We start from the raw sequence: 23,837 nt of genomic DNA on the forward strand, positions 1-23,837 counted from the left end.
AATTACGTCAATTAATTGGACCTCATTCCGATGTTAATATGCAGTTACATATTGTAGTCACCCCGCTCGACGGACGTCAACCTGATTCTAGTCATTATTAGTGTATGTCGCCCCCAGGCTAGCGTCATTGTGCATTAGCCGAAAGGTGGGCTGTCAGTTATGGAAATTGACGATTGTGAAAAACATATAGACCTATTCACTACTTAGTGTGATATGGCCGTGAATGTTATCGCCATTCAGTAGTACCGTTCACATTCCGTTAGCATAATGTAGCTACAATAGGCTGTTTTCACGGAGGAAAATAAGGCAACATTTAGCCTGATTGAAACGCCGCGGAATGGAACGTCTGTTCTTCATAAAGTCATTCTGTTCTATTACATTCAACTTTGCCGCCCCTTTCACGCTAAATGTTGCCGTCCACCTCACTTTCACCCCAATAGTTACAACCGAGAAGTGATCGATCTTGAGGTTACTGCTATTTGAAAACAACACATTTTCTTCTAAATGTCAAGACACTCGCTTCTTACCTTTTGGAGGAGAAAGAAAGCCAGCTGTGAATCACTTTTCTAATCCAAGTCCGATCTCAACTTTCTCCACCGCTGAAATGTCAAACCAATGTTCACTCTCGTTCTCGGCGTCGGTCACTATCAAGTTTAGATTTTTTTTTTCTTGGCACTTGATATTGTTTTTTTTTTTGTTTTTTTGAGCAGCCTTCCGCGGAGTAACAGCGGGTGTCTGGGGCAGCGAAAATCTGTACTAGTTCCGTCTTCGCGCGACAGGAAACAACTGACGATGACGCGAATGACGTCACATCCCGCAGACAGAGGGCGGGAAATTCGAAGGATTCAGACCGGACGCTTCCTAAATAATATTGGCAAGAGGCTTGTAGGAGTACCCATTGTGAACAGCGAAGATGTTGATCTACTAATTAGAATATGTTTCAGTCAAAAATGGTCAAATAAAAAGGCTATTAAGATATTTTTTGGGGAAAAACTACATAGAGTAGCTTTAAATAGACCACAACAAAGGGCTGGGCGATATGACAGAAAAATGTATCAGTTTAAATATTTATTAGTCGTTATTGATAGTTATAATTGTTTTTTTTTCTATTCAAAATAAGAATCAATAAAACAAAAGGCTGATCATTTGAAATATAAATATTTAACCTTTAAAAAGACACAAACACAATATGTGCACAGTGTGAAGTATTTCAGAAACGTAAAAATTTGAGACATGAAATAAACCTACCGTTTAGCCAAAAGATTTTTTATTTTATTTTTAAATCTGAGACACGATGATGACCACGGAATCACTGCTGTTTTTTTTGTTTTTTTAAATTTGTTTGTTTGTTTTTTGTTGTGGTTCATTTTGAGTTTGATGACATCGCGGGCACGTCTCAGTTCTCCTATCTGCTTGTCATCCTAGTTGTGTACATTGACAGGAAAAAAAAAGAGAGAGATGTGCTTTTGGTGTGAGTAATTGAGCTTTTTTTTCAACATGGCCCTGGTTGATCTCCTTTGCACTGCTGCCACCGTGACCTGCTGGCCGTTTGTGTAATAACTACCATTTGCGCAACTGTTCTTTGCCATTGAGAGGCATCAAAGCCTTCTGTATGCTCTAGCATAAAAAAACAAACGTATAAATACGTCTTTGGGACACTGAAAACATTTTTAAAAAACATATTTATACGTTATTGGGAGCAAATGAGTTACTGTTGTTTTTGTATCTCATTTTGTACCAATCTGTTTGAAACTTGTGCTACTGACTGCATGTTCTGCATGCATGCTGTCATACCATGAGCTCAAACCATCATTTGGATAGTTTTGATTAACTGGTTCTCTCAACATACTATAAATAACTAATAATACTAGTTAATCATTACCTTGTGACACACTATTCCTGACCTCCACAGTTGGACATCATGGAACCCAAAGTCCCAGATGACATCTACAAAACACACCTGGAAAATAACAGTAAGTCTTGGATAAATTGTGGAAAGGGAAAACTTTGTGATAACACACGGTAATTTAATTGTACATATCCAGTCAAGATGTGCTTCAAATAGAACTACACTATTAGTTTTACATTTTATCTAAGAGACAAATTATTTTTCGTTTTTATTTTTATTTTTTTCAAATACATGTACTGTAATGTCACTGTCATTGAATGAGTCTTTTTTTTTTTTTTTTTTTTCCCCTTTCTTTCTTTCTCCCCCCTCCCCCTCTCTGTTAAAAGGGTTTGGAGGAAGTGGCTCCCAGGTGGACTCAGCCCGTATGAACTTGGCCTCTTCCTTTGTGAATGGCTTTGTTAATGCAGCATTTGGACAAGATAAACTATTAACAGATGATGGCAACAAATGGTTGTACAAGAACAAGGATCATGGTACAAAATACAGTATATACTAATAACCAGTGCTGGGCACTTCTGTCGCTTGTTGCTTTCCATTGTTGATGACACCCACGTTTTGCAGAGTGTTTCTGCATATTCGGCAAATGCTTTATGATATGAAGGCCCACAAAAATACACAAAATGAAAGTGACCGTGTATACTCACCCCGACCTACGGACGTAAATGGGCTCATTCTGTGTATTTTTATTTTTTTTTCCCTCGAGGCTTTGCATCACTGGCACTCATAGAAAGGTGGGTGCCGTAAACGACGAGAGACAGAAGTGCCCAGCTCTACCAATAATCTTTTTTTGCATCCCTGCATATCTGAACATATCTATCTAATTTGAAATTTCCAAGGCATGTTGAGCGCTGCAGCGTCTCTTGGGATGATCTTGCTGTGGGATGTGGATGGTGGCCTAACCCAGATTGATAAATATCTTTACTCATCTGAGGACTACATAAAGGTAAATTAGACAATTCAGTTTTGACATTCATTTCAAGACAACATATTCTATTTTCATCTTCACCTTTTTTCATCTCTTTTTGCAGTCTGGTGCACTCCTTGCCTGTGGCATCGTAAACTCAGGTGTAAGAAATGAATGTGATCCAGCCCTTGCCCTGCTCTCAGACTATGTCCTCCATAACAGTAACACCATGAGGATAGGTGCCATTTTTGGGTGAGGACAAGTTGAAGAGAGAAAAAAGATAACTTGAATGTTCCACAGTTTTCTAGCCTTATCTCATGTGGTCCTTGTGGCCTACTTGGTACCCCCGTGGATGACCCATGTGCTAAATGTTACCTGCCATCTACCTTTAATTTACAGATTGGGTCTGGCTTATGCTGGCTCCAATAGAGAAGATGTTCTGTCCCTGCTTCTGCCTGTCATGGGAGACTCAAAATCCAGCATGGAGGTGTGTTTTATGTGCGGATCTTTCTTCACCTGAATAAGTATGCAAAAAATGTATACATTTCTTTGTTGGGTTTTTTTCATCCAGGTGGTTGGAGTGACAGCACTTGCGTGTGGTATGATCGCTGTGGGGTCGTGTAATGGTGAGGTGACATCCACCATTGTGCAGACCATCATGGAAAAGAACGAACAGGAACTGAAAGACACGTATGCTCGCTGGCTCCCTCTTGGCTTAGGACTCAACCACTTGGGTAACAATCAATCAACACTATTTTTGAAAATGCTCAATGATAGCTGGAATTGTTTTTGGGGCGGACACGGAAACCTCCAAAGTCTGAAAAATGCCGTTAATATAATAATAATTTATATTATTAATAATTTTGTGATAGTGAGAGTCTCTCTCAGCAGTTCGATTGCACATTTTTTGCTTGCTACTTTTAAACAGTATTTTTGAATCACCCTCATTTCCATTAACAAAGATTACAGGTACAGTTCCAGTTTACATTGTTTTACTTCAAATGTAAGAAATGAATTGATGAGAACTTGACATTTACCATAGTATTGTATAGGGGTGTTAAAAAAAATCGATTCGGCAATATATCGCGATACTACAGCACGCAATTCTCGAATCGATTTTTTTAACATCCATTTTTGATGGAAAAATATTCAACAAAACGTCTAAATTTCACACCTTAAGCATGGAAGAATGTTAACGCTGTTCAAACATGAAAAATGTTACAAGCTGTTTGTTAAATACAGTAGCTTACAGTTATAAGACTGAAGTTTCAGATCAATAAATAATACATTTTCATACAAATCTTACAGTGTACATGTACAAGTTTACTGAATGGTATTTTCTAAATTTGAGTAAAAAATCGCAACAATCGACTTGTAAATTCATATCGGGATTAATCGGCATCGAATCGAATCGTGACCTATGAATCGTGATACGGATCGAAACGTCAGGTACGAGGCAATTCACACCCCTAGTATTGTACCATTCAGTTGTGAACTTGTATATTGAACATATTGGCAAAAAAACAGTTAGGCCTGTCGCAATAATTACTATATTGGTTTATATATATATATATATATATATATATATATATATATATATATATATATATATATATATATATCGTTTGATGAATAAGATTGGTACTGTGGTTCTTTTCTGGACTTGATAGTCATTTACGTGTTTGTTTACATACGTCAACATTCATTCCCACTGCTTCTTCCGTCACCTTAAGCCATTTTAAACAAAAAATAAAATCATTTTCCATAGCTATAAGAGGGAGTTTTGATTCCAACTGGAACTAGTTGGCTACCGTCAACATGATTAGGGAACAGTGATTTTTATTTTTATTTTTTTTTTGGTCCGAAGTCTACTGTTCTGACTGGTGCGACTTGCAATTTACTCTGGGACAACTTAAATAGCCAACCAAAATAGGGTACCTGTAAAAGCGACCATGCAGGTACAGTGTGAACTGCATCACTGGATTGTTAGTCATAGATGCCCTGGAGACATTTATTGTGCCATTGCTTATTGTAATTTACTAGATACCACTTATACAATTTTTGATCTCAATGCGTAATTGTGATTTTTGTTTGTACAAGAGTAAAGGGTTACACGCAGGACTAAAACTTTGACCATAAAGCTGCGCTCTCATTGTATTTCTGGTATCTAAATCATTTGATACATTTCCATTAACTGGGATTTGAAAAATGATGTTGCCAAATTTCATGGATTACTACTAGAAGAGAAATTTTTAAGTTTGAAGTTTATTGAACATGTAAACATAAACAAATAGCAAATAAAAAAATCATAACAATCGTTAGAAATTGTTTACATGTCCAAAAGGAGTAGGAAGAAGTTAAAAACTTATATAATCCTACCCCTTATTCTTTACATCTTATTTCAAACAGTAATTGCGCACACCGCAACAATACATCATCGTACTCGCACATACGATCCTCATCACCCTCAAAATGGAATCAAAAGAACATTTCATTTCATTTCTGCAATTGTACCGGTTCACGTCTGATCCAAATAATACTCTTGAACTTTTTTTTTGAACATTTTTTTTAAACTCAACGATTGACTTGCATCTTTTCAGCTCATTACCAAAACTGTTCCACAAATGCACACCTCTTACTGAAACACACCTTTGCTTAATATTTGTTCTTGCTTTGGGTTTTTAATAGACACTTGTACCCCTTATCTCATAAGGACTGTGTCTAATTTCAAATAGCTTCTGAGTACTGTGGCAGAGTAGATCGTTATTAACTTTATACATTATTTGTTCTATTTTAAATTCAACTAAGTCATAAAATTTCATTGTGTTTAATTTAATAAATAGTGAATGTGTTGGTTCTCTATTTTGATCGATTAATAATTCTTATAGCTCTTTTGCAATTTGAAAACAGAGTTAGTATTTGTTTTACATGCATTTCCACACAATAAGTCAAATATGGTAATAATAATGAACAATATAATGTATATAATGATTTCATATTCAGAACATCCTTAGTTTTGTAGAGTATCCCGATTATTTTTGATATTTTCTTTTTGACATTTTCTATGTGTGACTTCCAACATAATTTGTCATCTATTACTACTCCAAGAAATTTATTTTCATACACCCTTTCTATTTCAATTGAATTCACCAGAATTTTGACTTGAGTGATTTGTCTAGTACTAAAAACAAGAAACTTTGTTTTAGTTAGATTTAATGATAATTTATTCATATCAAACCAATTTTTTATTATATTCAATTCGTACTCCACAGTAGTCAGAAGGACTGGTCAGTTCAAATAATTGTGTTAGTTTTTTTCTCTTCTCTTATTTTCCCTTTGGTTTTTCCATCACAGGTAAAGGAGAGGCCATTGAGACAACTCTGGCAGCTCTCCAAGTTGTTCCTGAACCTTTCCGCAGCTTTGCCAACACATTAGTCGATATCTGTGCTTATGCAGGTTAGACTTCATCTACTAATAGTGATTTTGGCTGTTTACCCATCTTTTGTTGAGGGAATCTTCTCTTATGTAATCACGTCACATTTTCTAGGTTCTGGCAATGTGTTGAAGGTGCAGCAGCTTCTGCACATATGCAGCGAGCACTATGAGGCCAAGGAAAAGGAAAAAGAGGAGGATAAGGACAAGAAAGATAAAAAAGACAAAGATAAGAAAGAAACAGCTGACATGGGCTCCCACCAGGTAAATTAACATTTTCATTTTTAATTGCTGATATTCTTTGCTGATATTATATTTCACTTTGTTTCATCGTAGGGGGTCGCTGTTCTTGGTATTGCACTCATAGCTATGGGGGAGGAGATTGGCTCTGAAATGGCACTGCGGACGTTTGGACATCTGGTGAGAAGTACTATTTATTTGTGGTACATGGAGCCCTTTTGACTAGTTAGTATGGTAGCCTTTTTATATGTTGTATAAATTTTCTATTTTATGTGAAGACCATATTTTTAATTCATTTAAATCTGCTGAATGCAGAAAAGTCCATTTTGAATCACTACTGCCTCCTATGGTCAAAAAATAAAACTGCACACACGTCACATCCGCTGACATGCGGTGGTAAATTCGAACCTGAATCCAGTCTGAAAACTATTGGCCAGAGGCTCACAGGAGTACCCATTGTGAACAGCTAAGGTGTTAATATACTAATTAGAAGATGCTTAAGTCATATATGGTCAAATAAAAAGACTATTTTTGGGCAAATTGTTACACAGAGCAGCTTTAACAATAATTGTAATAACAAATACAAAAAAAAAAACATTACATATTTATTGATGGTGTTTAAGGCGTTTATATTCTGTTATTTTCTTAAAAATATGGTTTCAAGAGTTTTATTTATATATGGTAAGCTTGACATGTTGTATCCTTGACGCCACTCTTTGCTAAGCACCACTAGAATAAAGAGTGGGGTGTCTATATTTGATCTAAATGCTGCTTCCTTTTTGTGCTATTTTTCAAAATCAGCTGCGATATGGTGAGCCCACTCTGAGGCGAGCGGTGCCTCTTGCTCTGGCTCTCATCTCTGTGTCCAACCCCCGTTTGAACATCTTGGACACCCTCAGCAAGTTTTCCCACGATGCAGACCCCGAGGTCTCACACAACTCAATCTTCGCCATGGGCATGGTGGGCAGTGGTGAGCCTGGATCTCCTAAATATATCAAGTTGTATGTGGGACTCATTTACTGCCTGTTTATTGTACCCAACCATTACATACACATTGATATAAAAATATTTATAATATTTTGGGTCAGGTGATCTTCAGTATGAATCACTGATTTTACTGGTGGTTTTCACATTATATTTCATAGCGATTCATAATTTTACACAGTACCCATCCACTTCATAACGTGCTTATCCCCCCCCGCTTTTCCAGGAACAAATAACGCTCGCCTGGCTGCAATGCTGCGGCAGCTGGCACAATATCATGCCAAAGACCCCAACAATCTCTTCATGGTTCGACTGGCCCAGGTGTGCGCTGGCATTACAAAGAAGCCCGTGTCCTTGTCCACGGCTCAGTATTGACTTTGTACTGTTTGTGTGTCTCCAGGGTCTGGCTCACCTGGGCAAAGGCACACTCACACTCTGTCCCTACCATAGCGACAGGCAGCTGATGAGTCAGGTTGCTGTGGCTGGGCTCCTCACTGTGCTCGTCTCCTTCCTCGACGTCAAGAACAGTGAGTTTACTTTCAAACATGCTTCACCATTCATAATCATTCTACAGTGATTTCTTTGCATTAAAATTTGGCCTGGGTGTGACTGTGCATTGCAGTAATCCTGGGGAAATCTCACTACATTCTTTATGGCCTGGTAGCAGCCATGCAGCCACGTATGCTAGTCACCTTTGATGAGGAACTTCGACCGCTGCCAGTTTCTGTCAGAGTTGGTCAGGTAAAGTCTTGCATACAGTTACTATATGACAAATGTAGCCATGGTTTAACAACATAATTAAAAAAATAGTTTTATTACCACGTGGGAGAAATGTGCATGTTATTAACAGCAAAGCATGACATGATGGAAGTTTTTCTGATTATCTCCACAGGCTGTGGACGTTGTGGGCCAAGCAGGCAAACCTAAGGCCATCACAGGTTTCCAGACCCACACCACACCAGTTTTGCTGGCACATGGAGAGAGAGCGGAGTTGGCCACAGAGGAGTACTTACCTGTCACACCCATCCTGGAGGGCTTTGTTATTCTTCGCAAGAACCCCAACTATGAAACTTAGACTGTCAACCCCCCCTTCCTCCAGCCTCCTCCTCCTTTTTCAAGGGTGACCCTCCATGGCTCTTTGCTATCTTTGTAACTTGTTTTGATTCATTGCTGGAAAGAGCAGTGGTTTGATGCCTGTGACCAGCCCCAACTGTCTTGAAAATGGATGGTTGGAGGTCTGACTAATTGGACTGCTGTGACATGGAAGAGGTTCACTTAGACCGTATCCACTCAACACAGGTTTGCCCTGGACTAGTGATTGGCTTGCATTCAAACTTCGGCAACATCCATCCCCAGCCCTCTTTGTAAATGTTTCACTTAGCAAATCATTCACCCAGCCTTTTAGTCCTCACTGTTCAACAGTTGTCACTTTTTTTAAGTTCTATTACAGTACTGTATAAGGTTTGTTCAAAATAAAACATGGATCCACATTGTGAAATGAACATTGCTACATTTTTTTTTGATGTTGCGTTTTGTTTGGGTCCCCCTCCCCAACTGCACCCCTCTGAGCAGTTCGGAAGATTTGATTGCAGCCTCAGATAACTCGTCTCTCCCAACCTTGAGTGTCTGACCACACACACACCTCACTAATGTGACTGCATGGTAAACACAAGCCCGTTTCCAGTGAGCACAGTAGCCTTCAACATCCGTAAATGGAAGGAGTTCCGAACCAGCCAACAGTGGATAGATACTTTATATTTAAATCCCCTAAAAGACTTGACAGACCAGGCTCATTATTGTGATTATTGTTTCTGTCTGGCTATCACATCGTAACAATATTGCTGCAAAGTGTCTTCTACAACCAAAACAAACATGCTGCCTTTGTTGAACTAAGTGAGGCCATGACAGGCACCCCTGCAATATGTTTGTCACCCCTGTGCAGCTGTGTAGATGGTGGACGCAGTAAATGGGGAACCTTGGGTGGGCTGGCCTGAAGTGACTTGTTGCTCCCCTGACAACCAGCATAGGCATTGTGATCAGTTGTTTACATACATCTTTATTAATGAGATGCTGGCCCAAGCCGCTTTTGTTACTATTTATGGCAAGGAAGTGAGTTATACAGTATATAGATAATTTCATACAGAAAGGCATTCCAATGCGCATTACACAAAGACGCAACTGAGAAAAAGCAACTAAAAGACTGCAGTATAGTATATATACACTATATGATATATTCAAATAAGCATGCAGTACATAGCATTAAAACCTACTCTGTAATATGAATTGGGTTCACGTAAGAACACTCCCTATACGTTATAAGCGTCATGATTGCACGCACAGATATAGCTGGTAGTTGCGTATTACAAAATCAAACGGTAATATGATGGCTTGTATTATCGTTTAAAAACACGGCTGTTCACTGTTTCTAGTTAAGTAATTAGGGAAAAATTGGGATTGATTTGATGTTCCTCTGTCAGAAGTTTATTAGTGTTGGCTGTCGGAGTTTTACGGGTCGTTCGAGTTCCACTTGCCTTTTACGACCGAGAACTCCTTCCACGTGACGGGATTTGGCCGGAATTACTACGGTACCGGCTTCCGGGAAGACTTTCCGTCCGTCCGGCTCTGCGGACTCAAGGAGAGAAAGGTAATGAAACGGTTTTACGAGTAATTGTTATTATATGCTCATTTACCAAACATATATTCGCTGACTGTGGCATATATACACAAAGAGGTCATTCATCAAAATGACCATGCGTGTATTCGTAATATTACAAGCTGTTGTGACTGTTAAAATATTCTTATTATGAGTAGTACTGCTGTGTATTTTGGGATTAGCCTGACTGCTAGCTAGTTCGCAGTTAGCATCACCACTCTCCAACGAAGTGTTTTATTGCTTTAATGTGGCTTCGAAGCTAACAAACACTGCAGTATAAAACACAAGACGAGCCCTCACGTGACGTACTATTACAAATGTGTTTTTGAAAGCAGCTTTGTAAACACCTCTCGGTATTGACGTTTGCGTTGAGTCGAATACAACATGATTCCAATCTCTTATGGCCACTTACTTAGTGATGGGAAAAGATTTCCGTTAAAGGCAAGGCAAGTTTATTTGTATAGCACATTTCATACACAAGGCAACTCAATGTGCTTTACACAAGGAAAGACAACACATAAGCATCAACAAACACAGTAGTTAACATTCAGAGGAAGAAGAGTAAATAAAAGTAGGTTACGAGAGAACATGCAATGACAATATTAAAACATTATTCCGCAAACTTTAAAACATATAGCATAAGGTAGTTTAAAATAATCATCCATACATCCATCCATAAAAATAATAATTAAAAAGGAAGGGGAAAAGAAAAAACAAACAAAAAAACAAACAGTTAATGCTGTTTAAAAGTCCTTAAAAGTATGAGGGAAAAAAAAGCAAAGTTTTTACCCTGAATTTTAAAGCATTTACACTCGGGGCTGCCTTCACTTCTGTTGGCAGCCTATTCCATCTGTGTGCAGCATAATAGCTAAATGCAGCTTCACCATGTTTGCTTCGAACTCTGGGTTCCACTAGTTGGCCGAAGTCTGTAGATCTCGGGGCCCTGCTGGGTTTGTACTCAATCAGCATTTCTTCGATATATTCAGAACCCAAACCATTTAGTGATTTATAGATGAGTATAGCAAAACTTTAAAATCTATTCTACAGCTGACTGGAAGCCAGTGTAAATCCTTACTTACTGGAGTAATATGTTCTGATCTCTTTGTTTTGGTCAGAACTCGAGCTGCAGCGTTCTGAATGATCTGCATTTGGCTCATGTTCTTTTGAGAGAGTCTAGTCAGAAGACTGTTACAGTAATCGAGTCTGCTGGAGATAAAAGCATGGATAAGATTCTCTTGGTCTGCTTGATGCATGCAGTCCTTTAGTTTGTCAAAGGCAACAAAGTGGACATTTGTCCAAGCCGTATGTTTTCTGTTCAGATTGTTATTGGACGAATTTGTGAGTCCGATACATAGAGTGACTTTCATGTCAAGTCATTATATAGGTGCCTTAAAGTGGTTTGACGCAACAGCTACTCAAGTTCAGGTATCAATTTTTATTTTTATTTTATTTTTTGTAAGACGCTTCCTTTGGTGTGTGCATGTAGATCACACCCTGCACTCTTAAATGTACTGTAGACTGTAGTATTTTTATAAGTGTAAAAACAAGTTAACCAATGTTCTTTGTTGCGAAAGCAGTATATAAATAAAGTTGTGTTGAGTTGTTTAATGTAAATCAGCGCTCACCCACGTTAGTAATAATGAAAATGAGTGACGTGATGTGGTCATCATGAACCCTCGGAGGCAGATGCTGTTTGTACTTCTGTTTGGAGACGAGTTGCTTCACAAAAAGACAAAACATAACTCACTTTTTGGTTAGATATTAGGATAGTGTACGCTGAATTGCTAAGATTCACTGAGAAGTCGTGCATGATGATGTCAAGCACAATGGCCATTGAAGCTTGTGATATGCGTGCGACTTTGGAGATATTTTTCTCCAAATGTACATACATTGAGGGATGAGAAGTGTTCTGGTTCAGCCATATTTTGTTACAGGCAGTTCCCATGTGTTCCACTGTTAAAGAGTGTACGTATGTCATGCGCTTGGCCTGTAAATACCGTGATTCGACCAACCAATCACAATAGCATCAAAATTAACAAATTTTGTTAATGTTGTGGTCACTATGGTTCGGGGGGAAAACGTATAAGTCGAACACCAAATTGTGTCGACTCAAATTGTTTCCTCAACCATAAATAATAATTTTAAAACCATATTTGTGACACACACAAAAAAAATGTTTGGTCAATTCCGTGTTTACCACACAAAAATTTAAGACTTCCATGGAGCAGTAAACATAAATTAAAAAAATCCCCAAGGTTTGGGGTTACTTAAAACTTAAAAAATAAAATAAAATAATTACTGCAAAGCCCAGCTGGCGAAGGTTGGAGATGGGAACACGTGAATGTGTGCACGTGACCACAAGCTGGCCAGCCAGTCGACAGATGCCTACTAAAAAATTTATTGTTTTGTTTTAATTCATTAGCTAATGTATGTTGGCGAATTTCCCGATGATGGCTGGTCATCTTTGTCACTATCCATACGATGTTAAGCTGCGTGCTGCATTCTCCTCCCCTCCCTTCCTACCTCCAACTGCTTTAATTAGAAATTCGAAGGAGCGGCAGCTACGATTTAGGGATAGCGGGCCGCCTCTCCTGAATAAATGGAACGGAAACTGTGGGTGGTATGCTTGCCATGTGTGGTCTCTGAAGCACCGTAGTGTGCGTGTGTAAAAATGCACACACTTTGAACTTAGGTAATTGCCTACTATTAGTTCACCACTAGATGGCACTAAATTATACACATTGTCACTTTATTTCCTACTGTGTATATCCATCCATTTTCTTAACCGCTTGCTACTCACAAGAGTCGCGGGGTGCTGGAGCCTATCCCAGCTGGTTTCGGGCAGTAGGTGGGGTAATACTGTGTATAGCATCCAATAAACTTTATTTTCTTGTCTAGAAGTAAAGCAAAATTGATTAAAAAAATACAAGCTCAGCAGCACCCAGATAATTTTTTTTTTATAGTTAACTGCTGCTTTGAGGAGCGGATCCAACTTCTTCTGTTGAAAATGATATGCCATGATTAGAAGACAAATGCTCAGTATCAGTATCATCGATCTATAGTTATAAGCCTCGACTTTAGAACAACCAAGAGGCCTCATTTGAGCATCTGAGAGACCGCGGGTTTGGCTTGTAGGTGGTTAAAAACTCAGATAAATAGCTCGGGCCCAGCCCCAATACATGCTTTAAAAGTAATTACAATCTTAAAATCAATTCTAAAACGTACTGGGTGCTATTGAAGTGATGCCATGGTAGTACACTGCTGTGTGGCCTGGTGATCTCATCCAGCCACCGGCTAGTTGTAGAAGACATGTTCATAAATCAATTGAAGGGCCACTCCGAGTGTGGATGTGGGCCGCATTTGGATTGGACCATTCCTGATTTAGGTCAGTTAGTTATTTAACCATTGATAAAGTTTGCTTGCTTCAAATAGTTGTAAATATCTGAAGCAAAGTCTAGTTTGAATACTATCTTCGGTTCATGTGAGGGGTTTATGTAATAGGTGAAACCGCATACTTTGACAGCTGTGGTGCTGGTGACTTATGGGTGGGTGTCTGTCTATGCCAGTCACTGAGAAAGCAGCTAACACTGCTTCAGTTATTGTAATTGCATGCATGTTTGCAAGACCCGTCCCCAGACATCAATCTTTAGGGGACAAAAGAAACGCATGGGGGCGGTCAAATGTTATGATTACCATGCAAGTTGCAAGCATGGCTCAGGTTCAGTTCACTGCACTAGATTGTTGTTGTCATGCAACTTGGTGGGCAGACACAGGCCCTTGAAGCTCGCCAATGGGGACAGGTGTGGTGTTTACAAGAGTGAGTAGAATGCAACTTGAGGTTGTGCTCAGTATTTGGTCTCCCAGTCTGACAATATGTCACTCTGTGAATGAGCCCTGGAACTAGTATGGCATTTTCACCTTTAATCTTATACACTAAATTATACTGCAGACATTATTTAAGCAGAGCCGGTGTGCTTACGACTTTTACGATCAAGGATATATGTACTCTGTGTAGGTATGCAGAGACCACAATCATTTATGCAGTGTGGTGCGCGCATATCCAGAAGAAAACAGTAGTTTTGCTGTGAAAAGCCGAGTAAAGTATGTGGTATGTGGCTGCCACATGAATGAGACTGAGCTCTCATTTCAGAATGAATGAGCGCTGGTGGTGAACTTCTGCACACCGCTTCTGAAATCACTATCAAATCATCCATAGTCAATGTGAATATGGTTGAGTGTTGCTGTGAAGCATATTTGTTCTGATCGTGGTGTCGTTCTTCCAAATCGCGTCCTTCCAGGTCTCACGCTCATTGCCCACAGGATTCATGTCATTGAAGTCACCCAGCAGAATGTTGGAGTGTCCCAAGGACCCACAAAGGTTGGGTACTGTGAGTATGAACTGCTGTTTGGTGCATAAGCACAATCAACAGTGAGGACCCGACCCCCCACCTGAAGGCAGAGAGAGACTACCCTCTTGTCTACCGGGGTGAACCCCAACGAACAGGCACCAAGCCAGGGGGCAATAAGTATGCCCACACCTGCTCGGCACCTCTCACCGTGGACAACTCCAGTGTGGAAAAGAGTCGAACATCTCTCAAGAAGACTATTAGTAGAGCCCAAACAGTGTGTGCTGTGGAGGCCAGCCCGACTGTATCGAGTCGAAACTTCTCAACATCACACACCAGCTCAGGCCCCTAACCTGCCGGAGAGGTCACGTCCTGAGAGCCAGCTTCTGTAGCTACTGATCATACTGCCAAGGTCTCCTTTGGCACCGCCCAGTTCACACTTCAGCTGACGCTCTTGGCCTCTCCAACAGATGATGAAGCCATGGGAAGGGGGGCGAATGATGCTTCTTTGGGCCGAGCCTCATGCGTGCAGGTAGGGGTGGGCGATATGGTAAAAATATCATATCACGTTTCTTTAAAAATAAATTCACGATCTTGATTTTATCACGATTCCTTTTTTTTTTTTTTTTTTTTTTGACCAATCTTCACATTTCTGAACATATTTGTAAAATTTAAAACACATTTAAAATGTATATAAAACCCTAAAAGAAAAATAAACAGACATCTTAAGCCAACTAAGCTTTCTGAACAGGTTTCAATTGAAATAGTGCTTTTTTTTTTTTAAATCAAATGAATCAATCAATGAATGTAAACATAAATGGTAATGAACAGCCTCGGTTACTTTAGTTACAGTGCCAATGGTGTATGAACAGCGCTTAACACCACAATAGAAATTGAAAATGCTTTTTCCTCAATAAACTATCGACAAAAAAAGTTTGGAATGAGTTAGCAAAGTAAATAAAACACAGAATTGGAAAGTAAAAAACACTGTATATGACAGTGTTTGCTCGTTCGTGACTCCGCGTAGTTTACAAATTCTCGTAGGTGCGCGTGTGGGCAATGTGGATTGTGGACGTGTCACGGCGCGGGGAGAGTTGCGTACCCGTCGGCTCTCGGTTCCGAGGTGGCCGGACCACGCTGGCACCGGCGGGGGAGCGTCCCCAGGCCGGGGGAGAGCGCAAACCGAGCCGGCCGTCCCAGCCGCCTCCCCGCAACCCCGCGAGCGTCCGACTCATCCGCGGCCGCGCGCGTGCCTTTTGTTCGAACGTCATTTGGTTTGGGGAGTCGTGCGGAACCCCACGGATGCTTCGGGCTCCAGGTGGAGGAGTGGACACATCAGCATTAGCATGCTTACTTAGCATTAGCATGCTAGCATTAGCATGCTGACTAGAGGAGTGGAGTAAGTTTTTGTGCGTGTTTGTGTGAGTGAGTGCGTGGAGAGAGGGAAAAAAAAAAAAAAAGACCACACGGATGCATCAAGCATAAACCAAGCTTGAGCCTGCATAAAGTTGAACTGTATAAAATTTGCCCTACAGATGATCTTGTCGATCTTTCAGCTTTATGAGATCGTCAAAGCTTAACGATCTAATATCGTCATATCACCCACCCCTTCTTGCAGGCCAGCCACCATCATTCACCGTCGAGCACCACCTCCAGGCCTGGCTCCAAAGGGGGGAGGGAAAACCAAGTCCAATGTTTGTATTGATCATAAGGGTATTTGAGCCGTGCTTTGTCTGGTCCCTCACCTTGGACCTGTTTTCCACGAGTGACTCTACAGTAGCATAAATGATAAATCCCACACACAAAAACCACAATGAGGTGATGGCTCAAGAAGGGGCTTATCTCACTATTTACTTGTATTTCAGTATTTACAGTTGTGCTCTTAAGTTAACATAACCCTAGTTTATGTTTGGGACAGTGTCATGCCATGCATGAACTTAGAATGAGATAAGAAGCGTAGAAGGCGAAAGTTGCAATTAAGATCTATTAATGGAAGTAGATTTTCACTGATTGGGATGAAGAAAAGCATGTGACCTTGAGTATTGTTATATTCCCTGAACTGCATGTGTTCCTACAGCATTTTTGTGTGAATATTTATAAGAGTTGCAGCCCATTGAATTGTGCCTGCAAATCCCGGATTGTGGAGCTTCCCTGAGACATAAATTCCATCGTGATCAATTTGGAATAGCCTTTATTTCAAACTTCAAATGTGAAGTTAACGTGCATTATGGATCCGGAACTTTTACTGTTTGTCGCCAGTGACTAGGGCTGGGCAATATATCGATATAAAAATTATATCGATATATTTTTAAACGGGATATGGAATTAGGCCATTCCGTCTATATCGATATAGCGCTGTGTGCTGAGTCTGCTGCACTCACTGCCCCGTGCTGCCCCCTTCCTCTCCCCTTTCGTGCACAGGAGGTGTGAGGGGGAGGGGAGGGGGTGACACCTCACACTTGTGAAGTACTCATGCAAATCGCGGTAAAAAAAAAAAAGAGGGAGCGAGGGAGGGGCGACACTTCTGACGCACACTTCTCTTCTCCAACACGCCAAGCACGGCAGAAGAATTGATTGTACACGGCAGGCGACAAGCAACAGCGAATTACGTATCGCGTCGCCTCCCATGTCAAACTGGACACATGGGAGGCGACATGTTTCAACTTTCTAGTATCGCGTCACGGACCTACGTAGACGTGTACGCGCGTGATTTTTCACATGCAAGAACGTCGCGTGTCGCCGAGAGGGAAGAGGGGAGGCGATTTTCGCCTTGTCGCCTTGCTTCCATAGAAAATAAATGGAGAGCGAGCAACGTCGCCTCCCGTGTGGCGAGCCCCTGAAGGCCTCAGTATGCTTCTGCGAGAGGCTCGCGTCGAGGCGTCACGTTGGAGCTCCGCTCGTGCGTTTGCCTTCCGACTTGTGCGCAATACACATCGGTGTCTGCTGGAGTTTCACACCAAGTCCCGCTGTCGCTATGGCTGGGCCGCCACAGAGTGGCGATTCCTCTGCATTTTATGACGGATTCAGGAAGTTCAATTTAATTCAGAAACACGAAACAAAGCCGGGGGGAGAGTAAGTTCATCACCGTGGCAATTAATTATTGCCAATTTGCACCGGTGTCGGCCGTAAACTCGCCAAAACACAACAGCCGTGCGCTTAGCGAACACAGTTTTTTATTTTTTTTTATTGTTGTTTTCCGCCTCTCGTCCCAGGCACATATCCACATGCACAGCCGTGGTCTCCGAGCAGGGAAGTCGATTTGCGCCGCCAGTTGCCTTCACGGAAACTATCTGGGCGGGGGGCGGGGAGAGAGAGAGAGAAAAAAAAGAAAAAACGCCATCGAACGGACCAATCAGAAGCGAGCGACGCCCCGCCATCGACGTGCGTCCAAGGATTGGCGACGTGTGCACGTCGGCCGGCCACGAGCGACGCAGCACTTAAAATTCATGGCTCGCGTCGATCATGTGATCGACGGCGCTCATCGACGCGAGAGCAAACGTGGAGGCATAAATTAGGCTTGAGCCAGCGAGCAGCAGTGAGCATGAATGGCTAGCAACAAGCTACACTACACTCGCAACACTGAGAGGAGAGCGATAGACAAGTGTAAGCGAGGGGTGGACTGTGGAAGCACTACAAATACTTTTCACCATCTAAACAGTACCACAAATTTAAGGATAAAGTGTGTGTGGCTGCATGCTGCAGGAGCTGCAGTCATAAACCGTCAGTTAGGGTTTGTCATATTTTGTCCTTTTGTAATGATCCTTATTTGCATCTGTGGATTTCTCAGAAAGGGGAAGAAATTCTGTAATTTTATTTCAGTAAACCACTTATAGTTATCAGTGTATATGTGTGTACTTTTCTCGTGCATAGAGCTCAGAAAAAGCTCGGCTGATTATAGTTTATAGGATATTTTTAAGATTATATTTTTATTTAACTGTGCACCTTTAAAAAATGGTTACACAGCATTTATATTTGATTTGAACAACTGAACATTATTCATGAACCAGGTGAAGAAACCTGTTTATTATTTATTCATTTGATTTAGCCCCTATTCACTGAAATATCAATATCAATAAAACTATTTGTGCCATGTTATATTTTAGCTTTGACTCGAAATTTTCTTGTGGAGGGAAAAAAAAATACATATATATATATATATATATATATATATATATATATATATATATATATATATATATATATATATATATATATACATATATATACATATATATGTTAGGGGTGTGAATTGCCAAGTACCTGACGATTCGATTCGTATCACGATTCACAGGTCACGATTCGATTCGATACCGATTAATCCCGATACGAATTTATAAGTCGATTGTTGCGATTTTTTTTCATTCAAATTTAGAAAATACTAATCAGTAAGCTTGTAGAGTGTAAGATTTATATGAAAATTTATTATTTATTTATCTGAAATTTCAGTCTTATAGAGGTTGTAGTCTGTTTCATGTTTGAACAGCATTAAAATAAAATATTAAGGCTTAATGTTCCGTTCATATAACATTCTTCCATGCTCAAGGTGTGAATCCTAAAAAAAAATAAAAATAAAAAATCGATTCTGCCGTTTATTGAATCGATTCGAGAATCGTGCGATGTAGTATCGCGATATATCGCCGAATCGATTTTTTTAACACCCCTAATATATATACATATAAATATAATATTATAATATATATATCGGGATATATATCGTATATCGATATTAAGCCAAAATATATCGGGATATTGTTGTTTCGTCGGCCCGGACGAGAGGCAGACGGCCGGACCGAGATTTACGTCCCGGCGAAGGCCGTCTTAGCCCTCCCACCGGGCCGACGCTCAGGGGAGATATGTCGGGGAGAGGGGGGGGGGGCTCCGACTGTCCTCTCCAAGAGTGATCGTATATTATGCATCCCGGGTGTCGGAAGGAGAATCTTCGCCTGTATTCGCTTTAAAGGAAAAGTTCAACAACTCAGAATTTAGAAAAAAAGTAACAGAGTGCCGGGCCGAGATTCAAGCTGTAGACAAAAAGATTTATTTGACACAGACATACAAACAAGACATATATTCTGGCCAGAAGGGATCAGAAATCCGTCGAACAAAGGGATGCACTGGTTTTTATAGCCTTACTAGAATCCACCCCCAAACTTTTTCCTTGGGCGTAACATCTTAAGGTAGCTAACGGTATTGGGCCACTACAAAATTTGCCCACTCCTACATATTAGCCTAATTATTCATATGAATGTCTTTGGCCACTAGAGTGCACTGCAAGATAGGAGTTTAACTTGGTGCAGTACTATTTTGTGACCATTGGGGGCACTGGTACTCCACGTAAACTTAGGCTCGCAACCTTTGGCCTAGTTTAAAGCTGACCTCTGTATGAACTTCATGATTACGCAAGCTCATGTGTACCTTCCTGCTCATAAATCTTGCGGACAAGACATTTTTATGGCCTGCACCTGGTCTTGGCTCACTCACTCACGTGTAGCACGTGTAGCTCACGTGTTCGGAAAACCCCTATCTCACAGAATGCCTTCAAGGCCAGCCAGAGCACACGTGATTGGAAAACCCCTACATATGTCTGCTGGGTCAGAAGAAAGGAAAATGTGTCAGAGCAGATTTTGGGTCAAGCCAGGGGGCCTTTTATAAGGGGACTGCTGGATGGGGCATCAGGTGAGTGATCCTGGTGGGGGTTTGCGGAAAGCTCATCTGGGGGCGTGGCATTTCTGGCGGTGGAGGGTCTGGTCGTGGTCAAAAAGGTGTGCCTGGTGGTGGTCGTGTAGACGTTTGCTGTTTGGCGGCTGCTCCTGGCTGGTTGGAGTTGAACACCTCAGCAGGAACTGGAGGTGATGACGGTGCAGGCGCTGAAGGGAGCGCTAGTTGAGGACCTCCTCACAGGGCTGCTGGTGGTTGCGCTGGAGGTGGCTGGGGCCCACGGCTGATGGTTGCACCTGAGTCAGTTGAGGGCTCACAATTGGTATCACGGGCTGCTATTCGGGCCATTCAGCAGCTGCTATCACCAAGTCCCCTAGACAAAAATCAAACATGAGAACTTTTCCCAATCGGTTGAACTATGTAAAATTTTGAAAATTATATATAAAAAAAATTCCTTACTTACATTCAATTCCCCCTTTTGACACATACGTCATGTGTCAACACAAACGATACCAGAAGACTCCTGGTACTCAGACTGGAACCAACTTACCGTCCACGTCTCGGGATCGGCACTCACGAAAACACAGAAACCTAACCTGAAAGCACTCATTTACTTACTACACCAAAAACACATTGCAACACAAACAAATCTACAATGGTAAATAGAAATCAGTCCATAAGAAGTCATTTCAGACGCAGATTAGATACACAAAGCTGGGAGGTGGTTCTTGAAGATCTCCGACCTGCAAGACCAGTCTAGCATAGGACAGCACAACATGTCGAAAAAACATTGATATCGCGATGATGGCCCATGCAATGTTTAATCTGGAATTTTACGCTTTGCATAAATTCAACCAGTCAGACATCAACTAAAAAATGCAACAACCATCCAATAGTTGATAACTGAGAGGTAACTACCCTTAAATATACAATTAGTTTGCCTATTTTGGTGCATGAAAAGAATTCTTTTAATTCTTTTAATTCTTTCATCAAATTACAAAAATGTCAGTTCTTTAGATACATGTTAAATTGCTATATTCAGCAGCCATATCGCATATCATGTTATTCCAATATCGTGCAGCCCTATTAGCATCCATCATGAATAAATCAACTATCAATGACAAAAAAAGCAATAAAACTGTAAGAAAATCGGGGTTAGAAAAAAACTTCACAAATCCATCATGATGAGTCTGTCGTGCTGCAAGAAAAAGGGGTTAAACAACAAAACAATACAAGTCACGGTCAGTCTGTCCCCGTAAAGTCAATAACACTCTTAACGTCATATGAAGTCGTAACAGCTCAGAAGTGGCACAATCATCCGAAGCCACATCATTAAAATTGGGCCTTCTCCATATGACTATTTTGTCGGTCAAATGGTGCCCTTAAATTGTCACGATCATAAACAATCCTTCAATCAATATTCAAGTCAAATTTTCACTAATCCGCCATTATACTCAATTAGACTAGTCAGAAAATATACAGTTACGGGTGAGAGGCAATTACTCTCATATTGTGATCACAAACACCCTTACTTGTACTAATTATCATGGCCATATTGTGTATGCAATTGTTTGCTACTCCCATAGGCGTCTGCAGCTGCTTTCTTCTTCTCTTACTCACCTTTTTTTTCTTTTTTTTGTTGTTACGTGAGTAAACAAACAAACAAACAAACAACACACTCCACAGACAAACAATCTCACAAATCACAACAGATACACACATTACAATAAAGATAAGAGTACACCCACATACTGGAGCTATAACCACAGAATTTAAATCAGACATTTACACCCCACAGCTCCCCTTTCACTCATGAATATGAATACTATCCCAAATTTTTCAACATCAACCTTTTACTCATCTTCCCCACGAAGCTCTTGCAAACCTAACGTTTCACAAACTAAACTTATCCTAAGTTACTATTTTCTAACTGTCATCATCACAGACTATGTAAAAAAAATAAAAAATAAAATAAATAAAATAATAAAAGAAATTAATTTAAACAAAATACTAACAAGGATAGCTCGAATACTCCAACTTCATTTTCCTTGTATTTCTTCTCAGAATCACTAACATCAGATTTGTCCACTGTAGTACTTTTCAATGCCAATTCAATGTCATACTACTTCAGACATCTCTTTTACCACTATTTTTATCCAGATACAAAGTATTCACTCCAGTTTCAGTTTATTATGGTCCTTTACTTATGCAACAATCTCTTCTAGCCAAATAATTTAACATATATCAAAGGTATACTCTACGACATTTATCTGACTATTTTACATATCTTCTTCTTTTAACTTTTTCCTTTAGGGGCCGCTACAACGAATCAGTGGCCTCCATCTAACCCTGTCCTCTGCATCCTCTGCTCTCACGCCAACTACCTTCATATCCTCTTTAACTTCATCCATTTAGTCTTCCTCTAGATCTCCTACCTGGCATTTAGAAAGTCATATCTTCCAATATACTCACTCTTCCTCCTCTGGACATATCCAAACTATATATAAAATTCAAACGTACTCAGGTGATTTGTTTAATCCTATGTGTCTCTTTTTTTTGGTTCTGTTTAGCAGTAGAAATCTCACTATATTTAATATATATATATATATATATATATATATATATATTTTAAAAAAGTTCACCTTCAAATTCTAACTATTTTATCCATAAAGGGGTTAAAAGGGACTTATAACCTCAATCATTCAATTAAGTCTTTGCAATTTGACCTACTAATTTCAGCATATTTTTTGTCTTAAGTTCTATAAGCTGCAAAATACTGCTATAGTTTATCTTACTCCATTAAACAGCTGCAATATATAAATATACTTAACACAGCTAAATCTGTATCTTCAATGTACATCGGAATCACCACTATCATTAATTCTAAGAATTCCAATATTTTAACAGCTAAATCTAAATATAAAATTGAATTGAGATGAATAATATAAAAGTAGTCTCTCATACCCCTCCGTGAGCCGGCACCTTAACGTGGTGGAGGGGTTTGCGTGTCGCAATGATCCTAGGAGCTATGTTGTCTGGGGCTTTATGCCCCTGGCAGGGTCACCCATGGCAAACAGGTCCTAGGTGAGGGGCCAGACTAAGAACGGCTCAGAAGACCCCTATGATGATAAAAAATTTTGGAGACACGTTTCCCTCGCCCGGACGCGGGTCACCGGGGCCCCCCTCTGGAGCCAGGCCTGGAGGCGGGGCTCGCTGGCGAGCGCCTGGTGGCCGGGCCTGCACCCATGGGGCCCGGCCGGGCACAGCCCGAAGGGGCAACGTGGGTCCCTCTTCCCACGGGCTCACCACCGGTGGGAGGGGCCAAAGGGGTCGGGTGCAGTGTGGGCTGGGTGGCGGCCAAGGGAGGAGACCTTGGCGGACCGACCCCCGGCTACAGAAGCTGGCTCTTGGGACATGGAATGTCACCTCTCTGGCAGGGAAGGAGCCCGAGCTGGTGTGCGAGGCCGAGAAGTTCCGACTAGACATAGTCGGACTCGCCTCCACACACGGCTTGGGCTCTGGTACCAGTCCTCTTGAGAGGGGTTGGACTCTCTTCCACTCTGGAGTTGCCCACGGTGTGAGGCGCAGAGCAGGTGTGGGCATACTTATTGCCCCCCGGCTCGGCGCCTGTACGTTGGGGTTTACCCCGGTGGACGAGAGGGTAGCCTCCCTCCGCCTTCGGGTGGGGGGACGGGTCCTGACTGTTGTTTG

The 23,837-nt window shown here is 40.9% G+C and overlaps 2 protein-coding genes across 8 annotated transcripts in view; both read left to right on the top strand.

The window, feature by feature from the left end:
* Positions 1 to 8,971, top strand: part of psmd2 (proteasome 26S subunit ubiquitin receptor, non-ATPase 2) — a 13,370-nt gene extending 4,399 nt beyond the window's left edge. The window contains exons 8-21 of the mRNA XM_077540897.1: positions 1,913 to 1,973; positions 2,236 to 2,382; positions 2,746 to 2,852; positions 2,938 to 3,065; positions 3,213 to 3,300; positions 3,385 to 3,547; positions 6,168 to 6,269; positions 6,361 to 6,509; positions 6,582 to 6,665; positions 7,287 to 7,455; positions 7,696 to 7,790; positions 7,870 to 7,996; positions 8,092 to 8,210; positions 8,362 to 8,971. Coding sequence (XP_077397023.1) covers positions 1,913 to 1,973; positions 2,236 to 2,382; positions 2,746 to 2,852; positions 2,938 to 3,065; positions 3,213 to 3,300; positions 3,385 to 3,547; positions 6,168 to 6,269; positions 6,361 to 6,509; positions 6,582 to 6,665; positions 7,287 to 7,455; positions 7,696 to 7,790; positions 7,870 to 7,996; positions 8,092 to 8,210; positions 8,362 to 8,544 — 1,722 coding nt within the window. The 3' untranslated portion in view covers positions 8,545 to 8,971. The remainder of the gene's footprint in view (positions 1 to 1,912; positions 1,974 to 2,235; positions 2,383 to 2,745; positions 2,853 to 2,937; positions 3,066 to 3,212; positions 3,301 to 3,384; positions 3,548 to 6,167; positions 6,270 to 6,360; positions 6,510 to 6,581; positions 6,666 to 7,286; positions 7,456 to 7,695; positions 7,791 to 7,869; positions 7,997 to 8,091; positions 8,211 to 8,361) is intronic.
* An 884-nt stretch (positions 8,972 to 9,855) lies between these two features.
* eif4g1b (eukaryotic translation initiation factor 4 gamma, 1b) overlaps positions 9,856 to 23,837 on the top strand; it is a 71,480-nt gene continuing 57,498 nt past the window's right edge. For 4 of the 7 annotated variants that reach the window (XM_077540143.1, XM_077540146.1, XM_077540147.1 and 1 more), the window contains exon 1: positions 9,856 to 10,113. The gene's annotated coding sequence lies outside the window, so the exon portion shown is untranslated. Of the gene's footprint in view, positions 10,114 to 11,506; positions 11,548 to 23,837 lie in introns of those variants that run through there. The other 3 variants (XM_077540149.1, XM_077540150.1, XM_077540144.1) reach the window with 2 other exon arrangements.

The sequence above is a fragment of the Festucalex cinctus genome, chromosome 13, assembly GCF_051991245.1.
Source record: "Festucalex cinctus isolate MCC-2025b chromosome 13, RoL_Fcin_1.0, whole genome shotgun sequence".
Classification (NCBI taxonomy): Eukaryota; Metazoa; Chordata; class Actinopteri; order Syngnathiformes; family Syngnathidae; genus Festucalex; species Festucalex cinctus.